Genomic DNA, 21,671 nt, shown 5'->3' on the forward strand with positions numbered 1-21,671 from the left:
TGTGACAACCTACAGTTTTATTTCCCCAAACTGTCCTCTTACTGCCTTGGAATTTCTTCACACTTATGTAAGCGAATACCTCATTTTGGCATATTCTCACCTCCAAATGTCTGTCATGGGTTCATTTATTATTTATTTATTTTTAAACCCTTACCTTCCGTCTTGGAGTCAATACTGTGTATTGTTGGCTCCAAGGCAGAAGAGTGGTAAGGGCTAGGCAATGGGGGTCAAGTGACTTGCCCAGGGTCACACAGCTGGGAAGTGTCTGAGGCCAGATTTGAACCCAGGACTTCCCGTCTCTAGGCCTAGCTCTCAATCCACTGAACTACCCAGCTGCCCCCTATCATAGATTTATTAATAAGGACATTCCATAATTTAAAAAAAAGAATATCAAGGGAAATGATGAAAAAAAGAGAAGGAAGGTGGCCTAGCAGTACCAGATCCTAAACTATACTATAAGGCAGTGATCATCAAAACCATATGGTACTGGCCTACAGACAGAAGGGCGGATGAATGGAATAGACTTGGGGTAAGTGACCTCAGTAAGGCAGTCTATGATAAACCAAAGATCCCAGCTTTTGAGACAAAAATCCTCCCTCCTCCCCCTGCAACTAATTGAGCCATTTCCAGGCTGGCCAGAGTGGCCCTTGGTCTAGTCAGGACCTGAGGGAAGATGGCCGTCCTGTGAGTTGTTGTGGCCAGCAGGGCTGGGGGTGCCTTTCATTATTGCCCATACTATGACCATACTTTTTCTATAGTGTGTTGTGTGTGTATGTGTGTGTGTGTGTGTGTGTGTGTGTTTGGCCTTGATGCTTGCCCCCTCCCCACCCCTCCATCCCTAGTGGGACAGCTCTGTCCTTCATCCCCTAGAGAATGAATTTTTTTAAAACCCTATATTGTAACCCTGGGCCAAAGGGTGCCAGGGACTCCACTTTGGGGGGGGTGTTTTTTAAATTGTCTGTGTCTTCCTGTGGTGCTTTTTTTGCAGACTTACTTGTTATCACTTGCAGGTGAAGCTGCAGGGCCCTTGGCCTCCCCCCTTGCTCTGGGCCCTGGCTCCCCAGTAGCCCTCCTCAGGAGCTGTTTGCCAGTTGGGGACCCTGGACTCAGAGCTTGATGATCCTTGGGGGCCCCTCTGGCCAGCAACAGTCTCTCTTGTTGATATTTGTATATTTGGGCCTCCCTTCCCCTCCCCTCTTATCTCAGCCATGGGATAGGGGACTTGGGTTGGAGGGTTGATGCCCAGGGCCTACCTCTGTTCTGGGTCTCGATGCCCAGACAGGGCCATGGGTGGAGAAGGCAAGGTGGACTGTTAGCTAGACCTTAGATGTTGCCTGGCTTTGGGGAAGGCAGGTATAATAAATTCCTGGTGCTCTGTAAAAAAAATTTGACACTATTTGACAAAAACTACTGGGAAAATTGGAATACAGTATGGGAGAAAGCTCTGACAAAGGTCTAATCACTCAAATTTATAAGGAGCTAAATCATTTGTACAAAAAGCCAAACCATTCCCCAATTGATAAATGGGCAAGGGACATGAATAGGCAATTTTCAGATAAAGTAATCAAAACTATTATTAAACACATAAAAATATTCTAAATCTCTTATAATCAGAGAGATGCAAATAAAAACAACTCTGAGGTATCACCTCACACCTAGCAGATTGGCTAACATGACAGCAAAGGAAAGTAATAGAGGGGATGTGGCAAAATAGGGACATTAATGCATTGCTAGTGGAGTTGTGAATTGATCCAACCATTCTGGAAGGCACTAAAAGACTGTCTGCCCTTTGACCCAGCCATAGCACTGCTGGATTTGTACCCCAAAGAGATAATAAGGAAAAAGACCTGTACAAGAATATTCATAGCTGTACTTTTTGTGGTGGCAGAAAATTGGAAAATGAGGGGATACCCTCTGATTGGGAAATGGCTGAACAAATTGTGGTATATGTTGGTGATGGAATACTGTTGTGCTCAAAGGAATAATAAACTGGAGGAATTCCATGGAGACTGGAAAGATCTCCAGGAATTGATGCAGAGTGAATGGAGCAGAACCAGGAGGACATTGTACACAGAGACTAATACACTGTGGTATAATCAAAGGTAATGGACTTCTAGTAACAATGTAATGATCCAGAACTATTCAGAGGGACATGTGAGAAAGAACACTATCCACATCCAGAGGAAGAACTGTGGGAAAAGAAACACAGAAGAAAAACAATTGCTTGATCACGTGGATGGATGGGGCTATGACTGCAAAAGTAGACTTTATAAGATCATCCTAGTGCAAATATTAATAATATGGAAATAGGTCCTGATCAATAACACATGTTAAGCCCAGTAGAATTGTGCATCAGATACAGGAAGGGGGTGTGGGGAGGGGAGGGAAAGAACATAAGTCTTATAACCATGGAAAAATATTCTAAATCATTTAATTAAATAAAATTTTCAAAAAGAAATAAAAGATAAAAGGAGCATGACTCAGGACATCCTGTTTCCAGTCCTGGCTTTCTACCTCCTGAGCTGTCTAGGTGCCCTGACCTGTTCTATTTCTGACCTAGGTTGGTTTGCCTCTCCTTGGACAGGGGAATGAAAAAAGTATTTATATAATCTCTACTATGTGCTAGGCATTGTGCTAAGTGCTGTTCAAATATTAAGTCCTTTGATTCTCACAAACCTTGCAAAGTAGATGCTATTATTATTCATATTTTACAATTGAAGAAACTGAGATGGAGAGAGGTTAAGTGACTTGCCCAGTGTCCCACAAGTAGTAAGTGAATGAGGTTGGATTTGAACCCAGGTCTTCCTGACTCCAGACACAGCCCTCTGTTGACTGCATCAAGTTGCCCCCTAAGATAGCCCAGTGGATCCTTGCTCCCAAAGTTTCCCCATATTGGTGCCAAACTTAGAGAAGCTACTTATCAGTCTGGCTTGATACAGCTTGGAACTCCAGAGCTCAAGTATCTCATAAGCCTTGCCCTCCTCACTAGCAGGGGATTACAGGAGCAAGCCTCACTGAAAATTGATGATGAGTCAACTATGATATATAGCAGCCAATGAAGCTAAAATTGTCATAGACTGTTAAAACAGGAGGTGAGAATCCAGCTTTAGTTTGCTCTAGTCAGACCATACCACAAGTATCAGGTTCAATACTGAGCACAACTACTGAGCTGTGTAGCTCAGTAGATTGAGAACCACCCCTGGAGATGGAGGTCCTGGATTCAAAACTGACCTCAAATACTTCCTGGCTGTGTGACCCTGGGCAAGTCACTTAAATCCCCATTGCCTATCCTTACTGCTCTTCTGCTTTGGAACCAATACACAGTGTTGGTTCTAAGATAAAAGGTAAGAGAGAAAGAAAGAAAGAAAGAAAGAAAGAAAGAAAGAAAGAAAGAAAGAAAGAAAGAAAGAAAGAAAGAAAGAAAGAAAGAAAGAAAGAAAGAAAGAAAGAAAGAAAGAAAGAAAGAAAGAAAGAAAGAAAGAAAGAAAGAAAGAAAGAAAGAAAGAAAGAAAGAAAGAAAGAAAGAAAGAAAGAAAGAAAGAAAGAAAGAAAGAAAGAAAGAAAGAAAGAAAGAAAGAAAGAAAGAAAGAAAGAAAAAATAAAGAGAGAAAGAAAGAAAGAGAGAAAGAAAGAAAGAGAGAGAGAAAAGAGAGAGAGAGAAAGAGAGAGAGAGAGAGAGAGAGGGAGGGAGGGAGGGAGGGAGGAAGGAAGGAAGGAAGGAAGGAAGGAAGGAAGGAAGGAAGGAAGGAAGGAAGGAAGGAAGGAAGGAAGGAAGGAAGGAAGGAAGGAAGGAAGGAAGGAAGGAAGGAAGGAAGGAAGGAAGGAAGGAAGGAAGAAAGGAAGGAAGGAAGGAAGGAAGGAAGGAAGGGAGGGAGGGAGGGAGGGAGGGAGGGAGGGAGGGAGGAAGAAAAGGACATTGACAAAATGGAAAGCATTCAGAGGGTGGTAAAGGGTCTTAAGATTATAACAGATCAGGGCACTTAGGTGGCTTAGTAGATAAAGAGCCAGGCCTGTGATGGAGGGTCCTGAGTTCAAAATTGACCTCGGATACTTCCTAGCTGTGTGATCCTGACAAGTCACTTAAACCCCATGGCCTAGCCCTTGCTGCTCTTCTGTCTTGGAATCCATACTTAGTATTGTAAAAAGGAATTCTTTATTCCTTTTCTCTAATTTGACAGGAGACCTGGAGGCCCTCTTACCATAAAGATATGTAAGCATTAACCAGCCCACAGTGAAAGGAAGACCTGGAGGCCCTCTTACCATAGAGATATGTAGGGATTAACCAGCCCACAGTGAAAGGAAGTAGAAACCGGAGAGACAGGAAGTGAGGTAAGAAGGGATATAAAAGAGGCCAGCATCAGTTGGTCAAGGGGGGAGGGGTACTGGTTAGTTGCTGACAGTTGGGTGCTGGCAGTTGCAGGGAAGTTGGCTGCTGGGTGTGTGTTGGGTTGGTGGTTGGCATTTAGTTGCTGCAATATAAAGGCAGACCTCAGCTTACTGAGAGGGCTTTATAGCCTATTTAGAGGGCTTTTCGGCTTTTGGTTTGGGCTGTTAGGCTTTTTTTTCTTTTTTGAATTTTTTGGGAGGTGGTTGGTCTTCATTGACAGACCTAATTGGGGTTGGATTAAACATTCTTTGGGTTGGTTTTGATTGGTGGTAGATTGGGTTGGATCTTTGTGGGGTGGTTATTATTACAGGTAGATATAGGCAGTTTTAGATAGTAGTTATAGGCAGTTATAAGATAACTAGTATAGACATTAGGAAAATTTCTTTACCTTGTTCCTACATTTCCCTCCTTTACTATGTTCATTTTACTATATTTTTTACTATCTCTATTTTAATAAAACTAAATTGTTAATTGTTTAAAAAAAATAAACCTTTTCTAATCAGCTTTCCAACATTCTATCTGGACTTTTTTCCAAAGATACCAATGATATGTTTCATTGACAAAGAACAGGTCCTCTTATTAATCCTCATTTTTCTTCACTTGGGTGAATCATTTGACAGTGTACCCCAGATTTTCTTCTTGGATATGATTTCCTCTCCAGGTTTTCATGATACTATGTTCTCTTGGTTCTCCTGTCTACTTCTTCTGGATCACTTTTATAATTTCTTCATGCATGTCATGTCTGCTAACTGCTGGGGTCTCCAAAGGTGCTGCCCTGGATCCATTTCTCTTTTCTCTAAGCACTTTCTCTCTCTTGGTAATCTCATTAGCTCTCTTAGGTTCAATGATCATCTCTATGCTGATAATTCTCAGATCTGTTTATCTAGTCTTAGTCTCTTTCCTTATCTTAAGACCCACAAATATGAACGCCCTCTTGGACACTCCAATCTGGATGTCCTCTAGAAAATTAAATGATTTTTAGTGAATTCCCACTGATATTTTCATCCCACATAAAGTTGTTAGAGTCCAGGTATGTTTATGAATCAGAGAAAAATAGCCCAACTAGAGTTTCTCCACTGCAAAACTCAACACATAGTAGCAGCTAAAAAGTCCAGTGGATAGAGTCTAGAGTCAGAATAACCTGGATTCAAATCTGGCCTCAGATACTTACTAGTTGTGTGACCCTGAGTAAGTCATTTAACTTACACCATTTTCCTACTCCTTAGACTGTTCTTCTGTCTTAGAATTGATAATAAGATGGAAGGTAGGATTTTTTTTTCTCCTTCCCCTCTCCTCTTAATCCCCAAGGTATGGGTTTTTAAAAAAACTCTCAATACATATTAAACATATGTATGTTTAACGAAGACTTTTAAGAAAAAGGAAGAGAGAGTGAAGAAGCATGAGGAAAACTGAAGAAGAGGAGGAAGAGCTGAAAGAGGAGGAATTAAAGAAGGGGAGATATTGGAGGAGGATGAGTTAAAAGAAAGAGGAAATGAGGTAAGAGAAGAGAAAATAAAGTCTTTATGGCCATCAGTTTGAGCTTTCTTCATTAGTGAATACCCTCTGTTTCAGAGACAAGGGAAGGAACTTATTCTTTAAATGAAAAAAAGATTTTATTTTCCTCAACAGATCTTGGGAATGGAGGCCAGAGACAATCAACAAGGTTCGTACTATCTTCAGAATGTATTTGAATACCAGTTGTACTCCAGATACAGAGAAACTGGAAAAGAAAACAAAACAAAAATGAATTCTGCAATGTGGGAATGAGTAGAGAGACATTGAAGGCACTGGGGTCTTCGGGGCTTTGGGTAAGGCTGGGCTAGTCAAGGAGCCTTGGGGGTGGGAAGATGCTGAGACACTGAGCAGCTGCTAAGTTTTGCCTCTACACACAGAAAAAATCCTGCACATCTGGATCGCCACACGAAGTTCCTCTATCAAGGCTGGCATTTCCCAGACTGACTGCAGCGCCGTCACCCAGCTCAGGCTCCTTACTCTTGGGATGAAAAACCTGAAACATTTTCTGCTTAGTTGGATCCTCAGCGCTCCCCAGCTTGTTATTCCCAGGATCGGGCTATTCATTCGTTCCTTTGTTCCTTCTTTCAGTCAGGCAAGCAGGCAGCAAGAGCAGCGGGGGGCAATGTATCTGCAGTGATTCAGGATTGATTCAGGGACAGCAGCGCCATTCAAGGGCTCTGAGGAGCCACAGCCAGGGGCGGGAGAAGAAGCTTGCCCACGTTCTTCCTATTTCTGTGAAGGACCTGGTTCTGGAGGCGGCATTACCTGAATAGTAACAGCGAGCCTGGACTGTGTCTCTGACTGACATCTTGGTCAGGGTGAGGGCAGCGCCCAGGGCAAGGCAGACTCGAACTGAGCCAACGCGCACTACTAGCGAGAATGGGAGTCTCTTCTGGGAAAAGAAAGCGAAAGTGGAGGTGGGTCCTTGGATCCCCAAGAAGAGAAAGACAAGCCCTGGGGGCAAGAGGAGACCGCCGGAGTCCTGAAGGAGGGGAAAGAACCCAGGTCCAAGCTGAGCCCCAGTCCAGGAGTTTCTTCGGATCTGCCGGCTTCTCTGGCCCCTACCGCCAGCCCAGAGATACTGCAAGTCACCCAGCAGCTAAAGCAGATCAAGCTTGGAGTACGAGGACCAGTCAGGGCAGGGGCGCTCTTATACGCAATGCAGGACAGTCTGGGCTCCAGGTCCCTGGTTCAAAGGAGAGCCGGGGGCCTCAAAGGAGCAGGGCTCGGTGTCTGGAGAATGCAAGAGGGTGAGTGCGCTGGGCACTTTCCCAGAGCCAGGAGGGATGTGCACAGCAGCCACAATGGGTATTTCTGGCAGGAGCAAAGAGGGAAGGGTAGCAAGTGAAAGGATTCCTCCTGGCAGCTGCCTCAGAGAACTCCGGCTGGGTGGAAGGAATGTGAGTCTGTGGGTGAGGTCGGGGTGGGGGGTCCCCACTAGGCATTAGTTTCTAGAAGAGCCTCCCAAGCCAACTCTGCTCTCTTCAGGAATAGTGTGATAATTGGGAGTGGAGGTAGGGGTGAGAGTGAAGGAAAGCTGTCTCTGGGGAGAATCTTACACAGGAAGGGTGAAATGGGTCTGCAGTAATTGTGCCCTGGGTAAGTTAGCTTCTCAATGCTGTGGGTTGGGGGCAGGAGTAGCAGGCAGTACGGGATCTCTCTGGAAATCATGAATGCTCACCCTGAGTGCTTCCCAGGGCACTGTAAGGGAAGAGGCAGCTCTGGAAGCAAATACGGGGAGATCCCTAGGCTAGTAGTGTTCCCTCTACTTGGCTCTTCCTGCAGGGCTTGTATTTGGGGGTTGGGAGACTTTGCTCTTGGATTGAGTGACTGAGGATAATGCGCAGGAAGAAGCAGGAAGGCTGCCAGCAACTAACATTCCCTACCATCATTCAAGGACTGGGAAAGGAGTAGCTCTAGGCTTTCCCAGTGGCCCAGAGGATGGAGCTACTCCTAATCCCTAGTAATGCTTTCCTAGTGATTTTTCATCCAAAAGAGAAGCTACTTCATGAACAGCCTGTGCATTGTCAGAAGTAATCAAGCAAGAAAACTTTGGTTTCTGCCCTTGGGGAGCTTCCAGTCTTGAGAGCCAATCACTCTACCATACAAGCAGCTGGAAACACAAGCATACATGAGCTTCAACAAAATGCTACTTGAGGCTTGTCGAGAATTGTTTCCATCTGAGACATTTGGGGAAGACTACTTGGAAGAGGTGAAAATTGTAAATGGATAAAGAGATTTCTACAGATTTAGTGAGAGAGGGGATATTTGGGGCACAGGGAAAGGTATTGACAAAGATATAGAGATGGGTAAGTATAGGACTTGGACTCTTAGGATGAAGATTGACCCCTGCTCCCAAACAGGAGAAGAGGAAATCTTCCTCATTTATGAACACTTTGGGTGGAAGGAGGCTATGAAGGTTGAAGGATTTCTCTAAAGAAGAAATAAGCCACATTCTTGATTCTTGGGGCAATTTATTTACTCAGTTTATCTGTAAACAAGGAATCTCTTTGGTAATGAAATCAATTAGGTATTGCCACATGGCAAAGGGAAAGAGAAACCCTCAAAAGTCCAGAAGACTCACCTCTAATTGAGGTCTGAGAGAGGCTCTAGAAAGGGATATCACAAAGTGCTTAAGTTTACAGAGAAGACAGGAAATGGGCTTTTTTCCTCCACCTGCCTCTGGGCTTGCTCAGATAACAAATGGCTGGAAACTCTGGGTAGATGGCCACAGGCTCTCCCTCTCCCAGCTAGCCAGTCAGGTAGGACTTGAGCATCTCTCTATACTTTCATCATTTAATAAATAAATTCTAAAATGAAGATCTGGTACATCTTCTTGTCTAAAGATCTTTAGTTTTAAACTCCCCTTATTTCCCTGCTCTTTTCCTCTAGGCTTAGTATGTGACAACTGGCTCCAAGTTACCATCCCCATTCCACCATGATCAAGTTACCTTCTTCAGGAGCCAAGAACATTTCCTGTTCTTCAAATTCACAGTCTGCTCCCACTCTAGTACCATAATCAAACACTCAAGTCATTAACAAGCATTTTCTAGGTGCCTAGCTTGGTATATAAGGATCCCAGGGCTACATATTGCCTTAGAAAACCACATATTAACATTTATGTTTTATTGTATCTTGATATTGTTAAGAATTTCCCAATTGCACCTTATCTTTTATCTTGGAATCAATACTAACTATTGGTTCCAAGGCAGAAGAGCAATAAGGGCTAGGCAAATGGGATTAAGTGACTTGTCCAGGACCACATAGCTAGGAAATGTCTGAGATCTGAACTGAACTCAGGACCTCCTGCTTCTAGTTCTGGCTCTCTATCCACCCAGTAACCTAGCTATTCCACAATTGCATTATACTATGGATCCTGACACATATTTAACACCTCTGATCCAGGTCATCAAGTTCTGAGACTCAAAACATGTAAAGGAGAGAAAATCTAGAATTTCTGACTTTTTCATCCTCTGAATTTTTTTCTTTTGGTTACTCTTTGGTGGAACATAGTATTTTTTCTTCTGTGCTTTTATTCCCCACACCACGACCCAATAAAGTTTTGAGACTATTTTAATAGTGAAAAGTCCTTTAGAAGATCCTAGGGCCTTTTCGAATGTAATGTAATAGGGCAAGAGTGTGGGGTTGCTCCCTCTTCAACATGTTGCCCACCGCAATGCCACTTATACTTACAGAGATGAGGACGATGGTGGGGAGCTTATAGAAACAGGGGAGATTGTGACTGTGATTACCCATAAGGGACTCTTCAGAAGAATCTGTTGGTGAATGTTGGTTGTAGGACTGGAGCAAAAAATCAAACATTTCTAGAAGTGTTGGGACTGTTGTCTGGGAACAGAAGTGAAATTTGGACTATTATAGATACAGGGTTTTGGGTGTGGTTTAGCAGGAAAAATGGGAAAGGCAGAAGATTAAGACTTCAGGAAAGGGCAAGGGGGAGGGGAATAAGCATTTATTGACCACGAGGTGCCAAGTGCTTTACACATATTGTTTCATTTGATCCTCACAATGACCCTTAGAGGTAGGTTCTATTATGATCTATATTTTATGTTTGAGGAAACTGAGGCAATACAAGTTAAGGGGTTTGCCCAAGGTCACCCAGTTAATAACTATCTGAGGCAGGATTTGAATTAAAATCAGATCTTAGACATTTCATAATTGTGTGACCCTGAACAAGTCACTTCATCTGTTTACTTCAGTTTCTTTAGGTATAAAATGGGAAAAGTAACAGCACCTGCCTCCCAGGGTTGTTGTACAAATGAAATGAGGTAATGATTGTTAAGTACTCAGCAGAGAGCCTGACACATAGTAAGAGAAAGACAGAGACAGAGAAGAGAGCCAAGAGGTCCCTGAGCTCCACACACTAGCTTTTAAGCCTCCCTCTAAGCTCTTCCCCAGATCCTTCAAGATGCTTCCATTGGCCCCTGGCTTCCATATGGCATATCTCCTGGCCTCTGTAGTGGTGCTGCCCCACTGGGAGACACAGACACCTGACTCTGTGACCTCTATGTTCACTCACTGTGAAGAGTCTTCTGGAATTGGACTGGGTTGGAGGTCCTCCAGGTACTACTTCACACACTACCAATCCCTCTAGGAAGACTTCCTCTCCCTGAAACCATTATTCCAAGAAGGGCTCCATCAGGTTTACCAGACTGCCAACAGAGCCCAAGACAGAAAAGTGGTTAAGAATCCTGGACTGAATTCTCTCCGAGGTCCCTTCCAGTTCTGTGGGTCTCAGGACTCAGGGATGGAGCTAGGACGAGGCTTCTCTCTAAGCACTAATAAGAACAATCCCCTCCTCTATTGACTCAAGACCCAGCCCTCCTTGAACAGTCTAGAAGATGAGTGTCCTCAGGCTTGGAAAGAGGCCTTCACTAGGTCCTGGGAAATGGACTGAGAAAGGAGGAGCAGGAATAACTCTAGACTGCTGCGAGCAATTCTGAGGAGAAACAAGATGGAAACTCTGGCTGGAGGAGTAACTTCAAAATGTCTTATTTATGAAAAATGAAAAAATTCACCCAATGATTGAGCATCAGCCATGGAAAGGAGTTCAGGGATTATCAGCTCATCCCCATGACTATCTTCTATAGATAAAAGCATGAGGAAATCCATCTGCTCACAGCTCCGTAGTTAGAATGGCCAATTCCATATTGTAGAAACTCTGAGTCACCCCATTCTGAAGAGTCTGTACTAGGCAGAGCCCTAAACAACAGGGATAAAATAAAGGCAAAAAACCAACCCTTTCTCTCAGAAGCTCCCCGACTGAGGGGGGACACAGCACCCCCAATCTCTGTATGGACAAAATATAGGACACACACAGGGTGTCGCAGGTAGTCTCAAAGGGAAGCATGAAGGGAGGGGAGGGGATTCCCACACAAGGATTCCAAAACGTGACCAACACTTGGGAGACCTCAGAGGAGAGGAAAATTACCCAAAGCTTAGCGGATGGAGTGACTGAAAGACTGACTCTGACAGGAAAATGGGGAGAGAAATAGATGTAATTAAAATGTATTTCTCTTGTTTAGGAAGGTATCCTGGAGAGAAGAAAAGAGGGAAAGACTGTCCCAGCAGGGAGGGTCACTCACAAGGGGAAGGAGAGATGGGGAGGCAGTTAGTGATGGTGGAAGGGGACAAGCTGGCTCTAACACATCTAGGGCAGGACCTCAGAGACAGAGGAGGGGCCGGCTGGGGCTTCTTCCTATTCAGAAACCAGATGCTCCCCTTCAGGAGCTCCAAATTCAGGCCTTTCCCTTCTGCAGAGGGGAAGAAGAACCCCAACCCTGGGACGGTCTAAGGTACCCAGTGCAGGGGCCATCAGCAGCTGAGATGGGCCCAGGAGTCTGTCCTGAGGTCTCAGGGAGGCTCCTGCACCTGAGGAAAAGCAAAGCAAGGGCACACGTGCCCACAGGCACACATGTGTATATACACACGCATGCACACACATATGCACACACACAAATGATGAAGGAAAAGGACAACAAAACAGCTCATTAAATCTACCTGGGAAGTCAGAGCTGAGGGCAGGTCTATGGGGTAACAAGCTCTCAGCCTGTCAGTGTAGAGTTCCAGCTGCAGGAGGAGGATGGAGCTTGGCCTTTGTCTGGAAGCCTCAGTAGCTCAGGTTAGCTCATGTCAGAAAGTGCCCCTGAGCAGGAGAAATCCCGGCCAAACTCCCCCTGTGCCATGCACTGTGCCTCCCCCTCAGGCTCCTCCCCCTCTTTGTCCCAGCTCCCCCATGCAATCACAGACTGGGCAAAGAGAGAGAATCCTGAGCAGGTTCAGCTTTCATTTCTTTCCCCCTGACACACCCAGAAGGCCTCCACACCATCATCCCACCCCCAGACTGTCCCCACAAGTGTAAAGCTCTGCCAGGCTGGCCAGGGGGGTTATTGATGGTTTAGGAGCCGGTGTAGGCGGGACGGAGGGCTTTTCTGGGATCGGGAGGACCACAAGACACTGATGGTGAATCATGGAGACGTTTATTTCCTCACAGCTCTGCTGGTAGAGAGATTTGGGTACAGACTAGGGGATCAGGAGAGCTTTCCTCGTGAAGCACGGAGGTAATGACTTAGAGGAGCCGCACAAAGGACCTAGTTTGTGCTCACGAAATTCAATGGAGATTATGGGGGGAAAAGAAGATTTGAGAAAATAATTCATGATTCATTTTTTACAGAAGGGAAAAAATCACAGAGTTCAGTGCAGCATCCAGTGTGAAGGAAGCTCGTTTCTAGCCCCATCTGGCCCTCAGTGCTGGCTGTTTCCCTGCAAGCCGAGATAAGCAGAGAGAAGGCAGGGGGGGATCTTAGATAACAGGGTGAGGACAGCAATGATTCTCCTGGGGTTGGATCACTAGATTACAGTAATGATCCCAGGGGCCAGTGATGGGGAGAGAGGCCAGAGGTCAACAGGAACAAGACAGGAAATGCAGCCTTCAACATCTCCAGGATTTTTCCTCAGCTCTGCACAAGGAGATTCTCTCAAGCTGCAGAATACAGAGACAGATTAAAGGAGATCCTCCAAGTCACGAGTGGCCTGGAGCCTCCCCCCCAACCCACCTTCTCCCTGAATCTCTCCCCCGCTGGTCCTCTGCTTTGTCCCCCCTCCCCAGCCCCCCTCTAGCTCCAGGGCCCCCAGAGCCTCACCTGTGACTGTGAGAGACACGTCTGAGCCCTGGGCGCTGTCCTTGTCTGGAGACAAAGGAGGGAAACGACCCAGTGAGGGGCATCATTGAGGGAAAGGGGGTGTGGGAAGGGAAGGGGACCCCAAAAGGCTGCTGGGGTGAGTCTTTCCTCTGCCTTTCACTTCTCCTGTCTCAAAGGCCATAGAGGCTGAGCCTCCTCTTTCTAGCCTCCATGTTAACCCTTCACTTACCTGCAGCTGGAACATAAGCTCCTCCTTTTCCACCTAGAAAAGATAAAGCAATGGCAGCTGGGCACCCAGGAGAGGAAACCCTCTGAAGGGCCCAGAAGTTCACTTGATTTGTCTCTTGGACACAACAGGTTACAAGTGTGACTCGATGACCACTCCAGTACAGAATCCAGATCCAAGAGGAAGTGAACAAAAGGAACCCCAAATGGGCAATTTCCAACCTCCAGGCCTTTATCCAGGAGCTTCCAGTGTCTCCCTCAGCCACAGACACATCCCTTTCCTTGGCTGAATTCCCCCCATTCATCTCTGCTCTGAAGCTGAAGCAGTTTCCCCCCTGGGCCAGCCTCCTGCTGCCTGATGGGCCCCCTCCAGGCTTCTCTACCTGAATTCCTTCTCCTCAGGATCACAGCTCCAGCCACCACTGCAGTGACCAGGACCAGGACCCCAGCAGTGACCCCCACAATGACCCACACGGAGGGAGCCTCGGGCTCTGAGGAGGGAAAGAGAGAAAGGCCTGAGCTGGGTGTGCCTGGCATTCTCTGGGCCCTCCCCAGAGGCCCCCCAGAGCTCCCTCTTCCTCCCCCTTGGCCGGCCCTCCTCACTGACCCCATCTCAGGCTGAGGGGCTGGGCCAGGGCCTCGTGCTGAACCCGGCAGCTGTATCTGTCCTCCTGGCCCGGGGCCATGGCCACAGCGGCCCACTTCTGGAAGGTGCCATCTCCCCCCGGCCTGGTCTCAATGAACTCCGTGTCCTGGAGCTGCTCCTCGCCATCCCGCAGCCACGTCAGGGAGATCTCGGCAGGGTAGAAGCCCTGGGCCTGGCACCGCAGGCTCACCTCCCCGTCTGGGCCGCTGTGCCGGCTCACCCTGGCAGAAGGGGGGTCTGGGGGAGAAGGTCAGAGGCGTCTCTGGGCTCCCCTTCTGTCCCTGCCCTGGGGGAGGGTCTGATGGGGGACAGGAGGGACCCCACCTCCGGCCCCAGGTCTAAGGGGGGCTCTGGGGGTCTGGACACCCGGGCTGGGGCTGTAGGGGGGGTGCAGAGAGGCCAGTGGAGGCTGAGGCTGGGCCTTGAATGCCGAGCACACTGCGGTGGGGCAGTACCTGTCCTCAGCAGAACATCCTTCCCCATCTGCAGGTACTTCTTCAGCCACTGCACACACTCCTCCTCCAGATAGGCTTTCACTCTCTCTGCGATGCTCCTCTCTGCCTCCCACTTGCGCCTGGTGTTCTCAGCTCCAGGGTCTGCTGCTGTCCACGTGAGGGTCTCCCTGTCCAGGGCGATGTAGTCGTGTCCATCGTAGGCGAGTTGGTAAAACCCCTTCCTGAAGCTGCCATCAGGGTAAACCTCGCAGCCGATCATTCTCTGGAAGGTGTGAAGCCCTGCCCCGCCCCCGGCCTGGTCAGCACCTCAGGAAGGGCCCCACCCGGTGCTGCCCCCCCAACCCTCCTGAGAGGGCGTGGCAGGGCGGGGTGCAGCCCCCCCCATGCCCCAGTGGGAGCCGCAGCTGACTGTGGGAGTGACCCGCCTCCCCCCTCCCTGCTCTGCTGGGGGTGACCCAGACCAGCACGCACCGCCCCGGCTCTGGTTGTAGTATCCGAGTGCTGTCTCCAGGTTCACTTGGTAAGTCTGTGCATTCCTCCTGGAGTTCTGCGTCTGCCTCTCCCAGTAGTCCGGGTCCTCCTGGTCCACCTTGTCCATCCAGGCCGCCCGGGGCTCCGCCCTCGGACTCTCGCTGCTGCTGTCGAAGCGCACGAACTGCTGATCGTCCACGTAGCCCACCGAGATGAACTGCGAGTCCCCGAGCTCAGGCCGGGACATGGAAGTGTCGAAATACCTCAAGGAGTGAGAGCCTGAGAGGGGAAGCGGGGGGGGCACAGGCCGGGCTCAGGGCAGCTCCTCCTCCCCCCTGGGGTGTCTACAGCCGGGCCTGGGTGTGACCCCTGAACCCCCTCACACCGTGGGCGAACCCTGAACCCCTCACACCGGGGGTGACTCCAGGCTCCTCCTCCCCACCTTGGCTGCCCCCCAGCCTCTGCACCCCACACTGCAGGCCCCTCCCTGGGCCACAGTAATCTCATGGTTATGGCTCTGTGAGGGCACCTTTTTTTTTTAAACACTCACCTTCCTTCCTGGAGTCAGTACTGTGTATTGGCTCCAAGGCAGAAGAGTGGTAAAGACTAGGCAATGGGGGTCAAGTGACTTGCCCAGGGTCACACAACTGAGAAGTGTCTGAGGCCAAATTTGAACCCAGGACTTCCCGTCTCTAGGCCTGGCCCTCAATCCACTGAGTTACCCAGCTGCCCCCAAGGGCACCTTTTAGAGAGGGAGAAGCCCACACAGGGGAGGGAGGAAGCTCCCTTTGGGCTGCTGGGGGAGAGGCTGTGATGTGAGAAATGTCCTCAGGCACCCTGGAGAGGGGAGGGAGCAGCTGGGCTCCAGACTCTCAGCCTTTCTAGTAACAAACTCTGGGGGTGGAGCTTAGAGGGCAGCCGGCCGGGCCACAGAGACCTCTGCACGCCCTTTGGCACTCCCGCATAGGCTTGCCATCCCTGCTATAGTGCTTTGAGATCAAGAAACCACCTGCACTGAAAACAATCCCGCAGGTCCTAGTGTCCGAAAGGGTAGACTGCCCCGCCCCACGTCTCTCCTTCTCTGCACCTGAGTCCCTTCCTTAAGTCCTCACCTGGCCCCCATCTCCTCCCACCCCCAACCCCCCACTGCCCTGTGAAGCTCCTTAACGAAGCTGCTCCCGCCTCTTCTGTCCTCACCCCTGGGTGTCGGGGCTCCCAGACGTCTCTGTCACACCGTTTCTCCCTCCGGCCAGCTCTGCCCTCACTGTCCTGGCCTCACACCCCGGCACCAGCCCGCTCCCCTCCCCCAACTCAGAGACCCTGCAGGACCCCCACCCTCCTGCAAAGCACCTGCCAAACTCCCCCCCCCCCAGGACATTCACCCGCTTATTCCTTCTTTCTTCCCTTCACCTCCGCCCAGACTGCACTGAGATTAAGCAGCTCCTTTCCGGGAAGCCCCCTCGGGGCTGTGTTGGAGTCGCTGTCCGTAGCGGAGCCCCCGGATACCCGCATATCTAACCCCGAATGTTTGGCCCCGTATCCAGGCTGCCCTCTAATACTCTTCTCTCCTCACCTGCCCGGGTCTCGGTCAGGGCCACAACCCCCAGCACAAAGAGCGACAGCAGAGAAGGCTTCATGGTCCCGGGGCAGAGGAAGCCGAAAGATCCCTGAAATAAAGTACCCCGGCTAATATATATATGGGCGAATCCTTAACTTCTGATTGGCTACACTCGGACTCTGCAGCCCAATAGCAAATGGAACACCAAAAACGTCATCGGTGGATGGGCAGAATGAACACATGCAGGTTAGGAGAGCAAAACCGAAACCGACCCAGAGGAAATCCCCAGCAGCAGAGACTTTCATCAGTCTGTTACTCATCAAACAGCCTCTGATTCTGGATGGCACCTTCTGCCTCCCATCCGCCCTCCGGGAACACACAGCTCTCCTGCTCCCTGTTTGATGCAGAGAGTTCCTGAGAAATAAGATCCCAGCCTCAACCCTTTTCCCAACTTCATCCCTTCTCTTCTGGCCTTCCTGCCTCCAGCCCTCCTCAGTGTCGCCCTTTCCTCTCCTTGAGATGAGGGAAGATTTTCTGCACAGACAACTGAGGAATCTGATGACCAGAGAAAGAAATCTACAAAACAATTTGTGTTGGCTTAACACCTCCGTTTTTTGGTTTTTTTTTTTTAACCCTTACCTTCCATCTTAGAGTCAATACTGTGTATTGGCTCCAAGGAAGAAGAGTGGTAAGGGCTAGGCAATGGGGGTCAAGTGACTTGCCCAGGGTCACACAGCTGGGACGTGTCTGAGGGTACATTTGAACCTAGGACCTCCCATCTCTAGTCCTGGCTCTCAATCCACTGAGCAACCCAGTTGCCCTCTTAACACCTCCACTTTAAGGATATCCAGTCCAGCTGTGACTCAGTCAAGTCATGTCACTGTCTCTCCTCAGACCTTGTAGATAACCCAGAGACCCAAGAATAAACCAGAGACCAATAACTGGAATTTGGATATAGAGTAGAAGATTTGTCTCAGGAGAAAAGGAACACCTAAGTGGAGCAGTGGATAAAGCCCTGGGATAGAGTGTATAGAAGCCTGGACTCAGGAAAACCTGAGTTCAAATGTAGCCTCAGATACTTCCTAGGTATGTGACATTGGGCAAGTCACTTCACCCTGTTTATCTCAATTCACTCATCTGTAAAATGAGCTGCAGAAAGAAATAGTAAACCACTCCAATATCCTTGTTAAGAAAACCCCAAATGTGGTCACAAATTAGATGAGATAGAAATAAAAGAACTTACTTATTGGTATGAGGAGGAAGAAGAGAAGAAATATTCACTATCAGGTTGATTCTGAAACACATCAAATATGAAGACATGATTTCCCCATAACATTTTTGTGAGAGACTCATGAAACAAGGGACATGGACCTTTGGGTAAAATTTTCCTTCTTATCACCCCAACTTGGAAAACATGAAACTACAAGTTTTATGGAGATTGTAAATTTAACCCTAGAAAGTATATTTTAGAGATAATCTTCATTCTATGGATTAGAAAACTGAAGACCAATAAATGAATTAAAAGATTTTTTAAAAGTCATAAAGGTACTGAATAGCAGAATTGAAATCAGAACCTACACCCTATAATTCTAAATTCACTCCTCTTTCCACAACAACATGCTAGTCTAGAGATATTCCTGAAGAGGAAGCCTCCCCAACACCTTAATCCTTCAAACCATGTTGAAGTTGATGTTGCCTAGAAAGGCAATTGAACAGTTGAAGGACTTGGTTATTTATCATTTTCTGCTATCAGAACATTTATTCAAGCTCCTATCTCATCTTCTTTTGATCCCAACAGAGCTTCAAAAATGTTATCATGAGAAAAAATTTGTCATTTTCCATTGTACTCTCCTTCCCCATAATGCAATTATGTAGTCACCAGTTTTCTAGAAAAAAAAATGTAGGCAAGTCCTTAAAATTGTTCCATTCTTCCAGTAACATTTCCTCCTTGAAAAATCAGGAATAAATATCCTTAGCCCTTCTCTCCCTCAGTTGCTAACATTCTCCTACCTCTCAGAGTCTTCCTTGTTCTCTTTTATCCCCCACCAAACTCCTTTAAGCAATACTTCTGCAATATCCTTCCTTATTCAAGCTACATCTGGTATAGTATGTCCAGTCTGTGGCATAATAGTTTAGAACACAATGGTGAGGGAACTAGAAAAAGTTATGGAGTGTTGATTTCAGGGATTGGGAATGTTTACTAAAGAGAAGAGAAAATATGTAGGGGATAAAATGGTTGTCTTCATATACTCGAAGAATTGTTTGGAGGAAAGAATTAGATGATACAAAGAGGACACACCTAGGATCTGAGTGAACATTGCAAAGATACTGATTTCATATCTAGATAAGGAAATCTTCCTAAGGATTAGCCTATCCAGAAGGGTAATGGGATGTCTCTGGAAGTAATAGCTTCCCCCTCTTTGGAGGTCATCAAGAGGATTCTAAATGGCCACCTGGTTAAGATATAGAAAGGACTGTTGTGCCATTATGAGTTGGAGTAGAGATCTCAGGTACTTGGAGCTCTGCGAGTCAATGATTCTGAGTTATTAACCCAAACACATCAGAATCCACACTAGCAAGTGAAAATGCTGGGGGTTTTTCTCCCTAGTTCTTCCAATGGGAGATGGAGGGTAAAGGAGGAGATATCCAAGGATTAAGAGCATGTGTATTCCTCTAGCTTTCTATGAGTTTTAGTTCAAGATTAAGTCTGCAAACTGGGAGCTGGGGTGGAATTCAGTGTCATAAGCTGTGTTAACTGCAGGGACACAGGGAGCCATTTGAGACACAATAGACTCTGGGCACTCTGCAAAGCTAGGGATCCCAGTGCTCCAAAGGAAATAGTTAGAAGTAAGTACTAAGAGCTCTGTTGTTTTCAGTTGTGTTTCACTTTTCATGGCAGCATCTGAAGTGTTCTTAACAAAGATACTGGAGTGATTTACCATTTCCTTCTCCAGCTCATTTTACATTTCAGGTAATTAAGACAAACAAGATGAACTTGCCCAGGGTCACACAGTTTCTAGGTGAGACCATATTTGAACACAGGAAGAGGAATCTGCCTGACTCCAGCTCTGGCACTTTATCCACTGTGCCTCCAAGCAACCCAAGTACTAAAAGAGCCAAAACCTTCTGACTTTAAGTAAAACACCTAGAAATCGGCTGCCTGGGGAAGTGGTGTGGGCACTGTACCCCCCAGAAACTCAGGCAAACTATTATCAGGGAAATTCCTTTCCTCCCTTAGGCCCTGGTGACTCCCAACCCCAAACTTCTGACCTTGAGGATTACCCTTCTATGAGAGTCCCATTGACTTGAGATAGGCAGAGAGACTCACCTTGCAAAGGCTGACCAGCAACTGTTGCATAAAGGATTTCCTAGTGGATAGTAACTTGAGGAGGTGAAAGAAGTGGGGGGGGAGGGTTAATAAATTGATAGAGACACACAGATTAATTGTGATGGAAGGGCAGCACTTACCCTTGTAATATCTTCCTTTATAGGGTATTCAGTGAAGGAAGATATGAATAACAAAGAACGCCTGGAATAGATTACTAGATAGGAATAGAGAGCAAGCATGATAATAGGAATCAGAGTTACAGAGAAGAGGCTTCCAAGTGGGAAGGAACAAAGGTTAAGATCCTTAGAGACCATAGTGGGGCTCCAGAGAAGGAGCTATCCAGATGGCAGAAAGCCAGAGTCAGAGAGAGAGGGAGGGGCAGCGCCACTTGTCTTCCTGTTTTTTATTATAGCAAGGATTGTGAGGTACCTAATACATATGTAACAACATGTAGTGGATACACATTGGTTTGAGATGCTAATGACAACACATTCCAGCCCTGGATAACTCTAGCCCAGGAAAGACAAAGAAGTCTGGATTCCTGCCAGAATGTTAAGAATGGTGAGAACAAAGGAAACATGGTGAAGCCCAACTTTCACTGACCCTCCAGAGGTCTGACCATGCTCCTTTCAAAGGAATGCTGTTTGACCAGGTTAGAGCTAAGCCTTCTGTGGCTCAGGCCCAGAGATTCTTCTGGCCTTTGAGTTGTCTAATTAGCTGCTCTGACCAAGTATAATATAATATCAATACATCAACCACATTTTCCAGATGTATATGCCTGGAATCCTACACACCTCATCCATCTGTCCTAAATCAAAAGGTCCACCCTCTATGCCTTCAGGCAAACCTCCCCCCACTCCTTGCTTCAGTACTTACCACTAGAGTCTTGTCTTCACTGTTGTCAAGAGTATAAAACCCCCAGAATTGATGCCCTCTGGGGACAGCTTTTCTATCCATGATGTTCCACGTAGGAGGCAGGCTTCCACCTTTGCTGCCCTTCTGGCCATATTCAACATTACCTTCCAAATTAATAAATTTCACTTTTTATTTTTAAGCTAAATTTCAGAGTCTTGCATTCTTACAAAAGGTACCCTTCCCAAACCCCCAGGGTTCACCTCTGCACTCCACAACAGAAGGAAATCTTGCATATTTCCTCTCCAACTTAAATTTGTTACCCAAAGCTGGGAAATAAGTGATAAAGCTATCAGATGGCATTCATGCCTGCTCTCAGCACTAGTTCCAGGGTCCCCTAGGATCTCTTTCTACTCTGGAACTTCCTGCCTAGATTCTCTAGCTGAATTCCATTTTTTCCCTTGTCAATGAAATACTCTTCACTATTGCCTGCCCACTCTGCCCATTCATTGCCATCTCCAACCCCAGTATCTATAGATCTCTCTATCTTCCTAAGTTATCTTGGACTGGAAAAATTGCTCACTGTGATTTCTTTTGCTATTCTCAATCAAAATTTGGTCTGACATTTTCTAGGTTGTCATGAAGGATACCAGCTGAATTCATGAGGCAAAAATGCTTTTTCTGGGTCTACCATCTTCACTACACTCACATTCCTAGTTTTGGAAAGATCAACTTGAGTTGAACGGATAAGGACAAAAGGCAGACTGTGCAGACTTCAGAAGAGAGTTAAGGGGAATAGAAATGAGGCACTGGTTGTAGAATGCCTTCTCAAGGATTTTAGCCAAAGTAGGGAAATAGTTGGGATGGCTGGCCAAGTGAGAGTTTTATGAACAAGTTGGTGTAAAGATTAAAATTAATATTTAATATTCCAAGTCTTATTTTAATACTATTTATTAAAAATCTACTTAGAGCAGAGAGAAATTAAAAACAACCAGAGAAATTAAAAAAAAAAGAGAAGGCAAAAAGCTGCTCCCTACTTCCAGCTGGTACAAGCCCAAGAAGCCATGTGGGTGG

General features: G+C 47.0%; 1 protein-coding gene across 3 annotated transcripts in view; it reads right to left on the reverse strand.

Annotated features, from left to right (window-relative positions):
- Positions 1–16,577, reverse strand: part of LOC100025731 (RLA class I histocompatibility antigen, alpha chain 11/11-like) — a 182,143-nt gene extending 165,566 nt beyond the window's left edge. Inside the window, exons 1-8 of one of the 3 annotated variants that reach the window (XM_007483650.2) lie at positions 16,433–16,577; positions 14,860–15,138; positions 14,389–14,667; positions 13,895–14,170; positions 13,671–13,778; positions 13,292–13,324; positions 13,063–13,107; positions 12,383–12,902 (exon numbers count right to left, since the gene is read on the reverse strand). In XM_007483650.2, the coding sequence (XP_007483712.2) occupies positions 12,898–12,902; positions 13,063–13,107; positions 13,292–13,324; positions 13,671–13,778; positions 13,895–14,170; positions 14,389–14,667; positions 14,860–15,138; positions 16,433–16,496 (1,089 nt within the window). In that variant the 5' untranslated portion in view covers positions 16,497–16,577 and the 3' untranslated portion in view covers positions 12,383–12,897. Of the gene's footprint in view, positions 1–12,382; positions 12,903–13,062; positions 13,108–13,291; positions 13,325–13,670; positions 13,779–13,894; positions 14,171–14,388; positions 14,668–14,859; positions 15,139–16,432 lie in introns of those variants that run through there. The other 2 variants (XM_007483651.2, XM_056817984.1) reach the window with 2 other exon arrangements.
- Positions 16,578–21,671: the final 5,094 nt, after the last annotated feature.

Source organism: Monodelphis domestica, chromosome 2 (genome assembly GCF_027887165.1).
Source record: "Monodelphis domestica isolate mMonDom1 chromosome 2, mMonDom1.pri, whole genome shotgun sequence".
NCBI lineage: Eukaryota > Metazoa > Chordata > Mammalia > Didelphimorphia > Didelphidae > Monodelphis > Monodelphis domestica.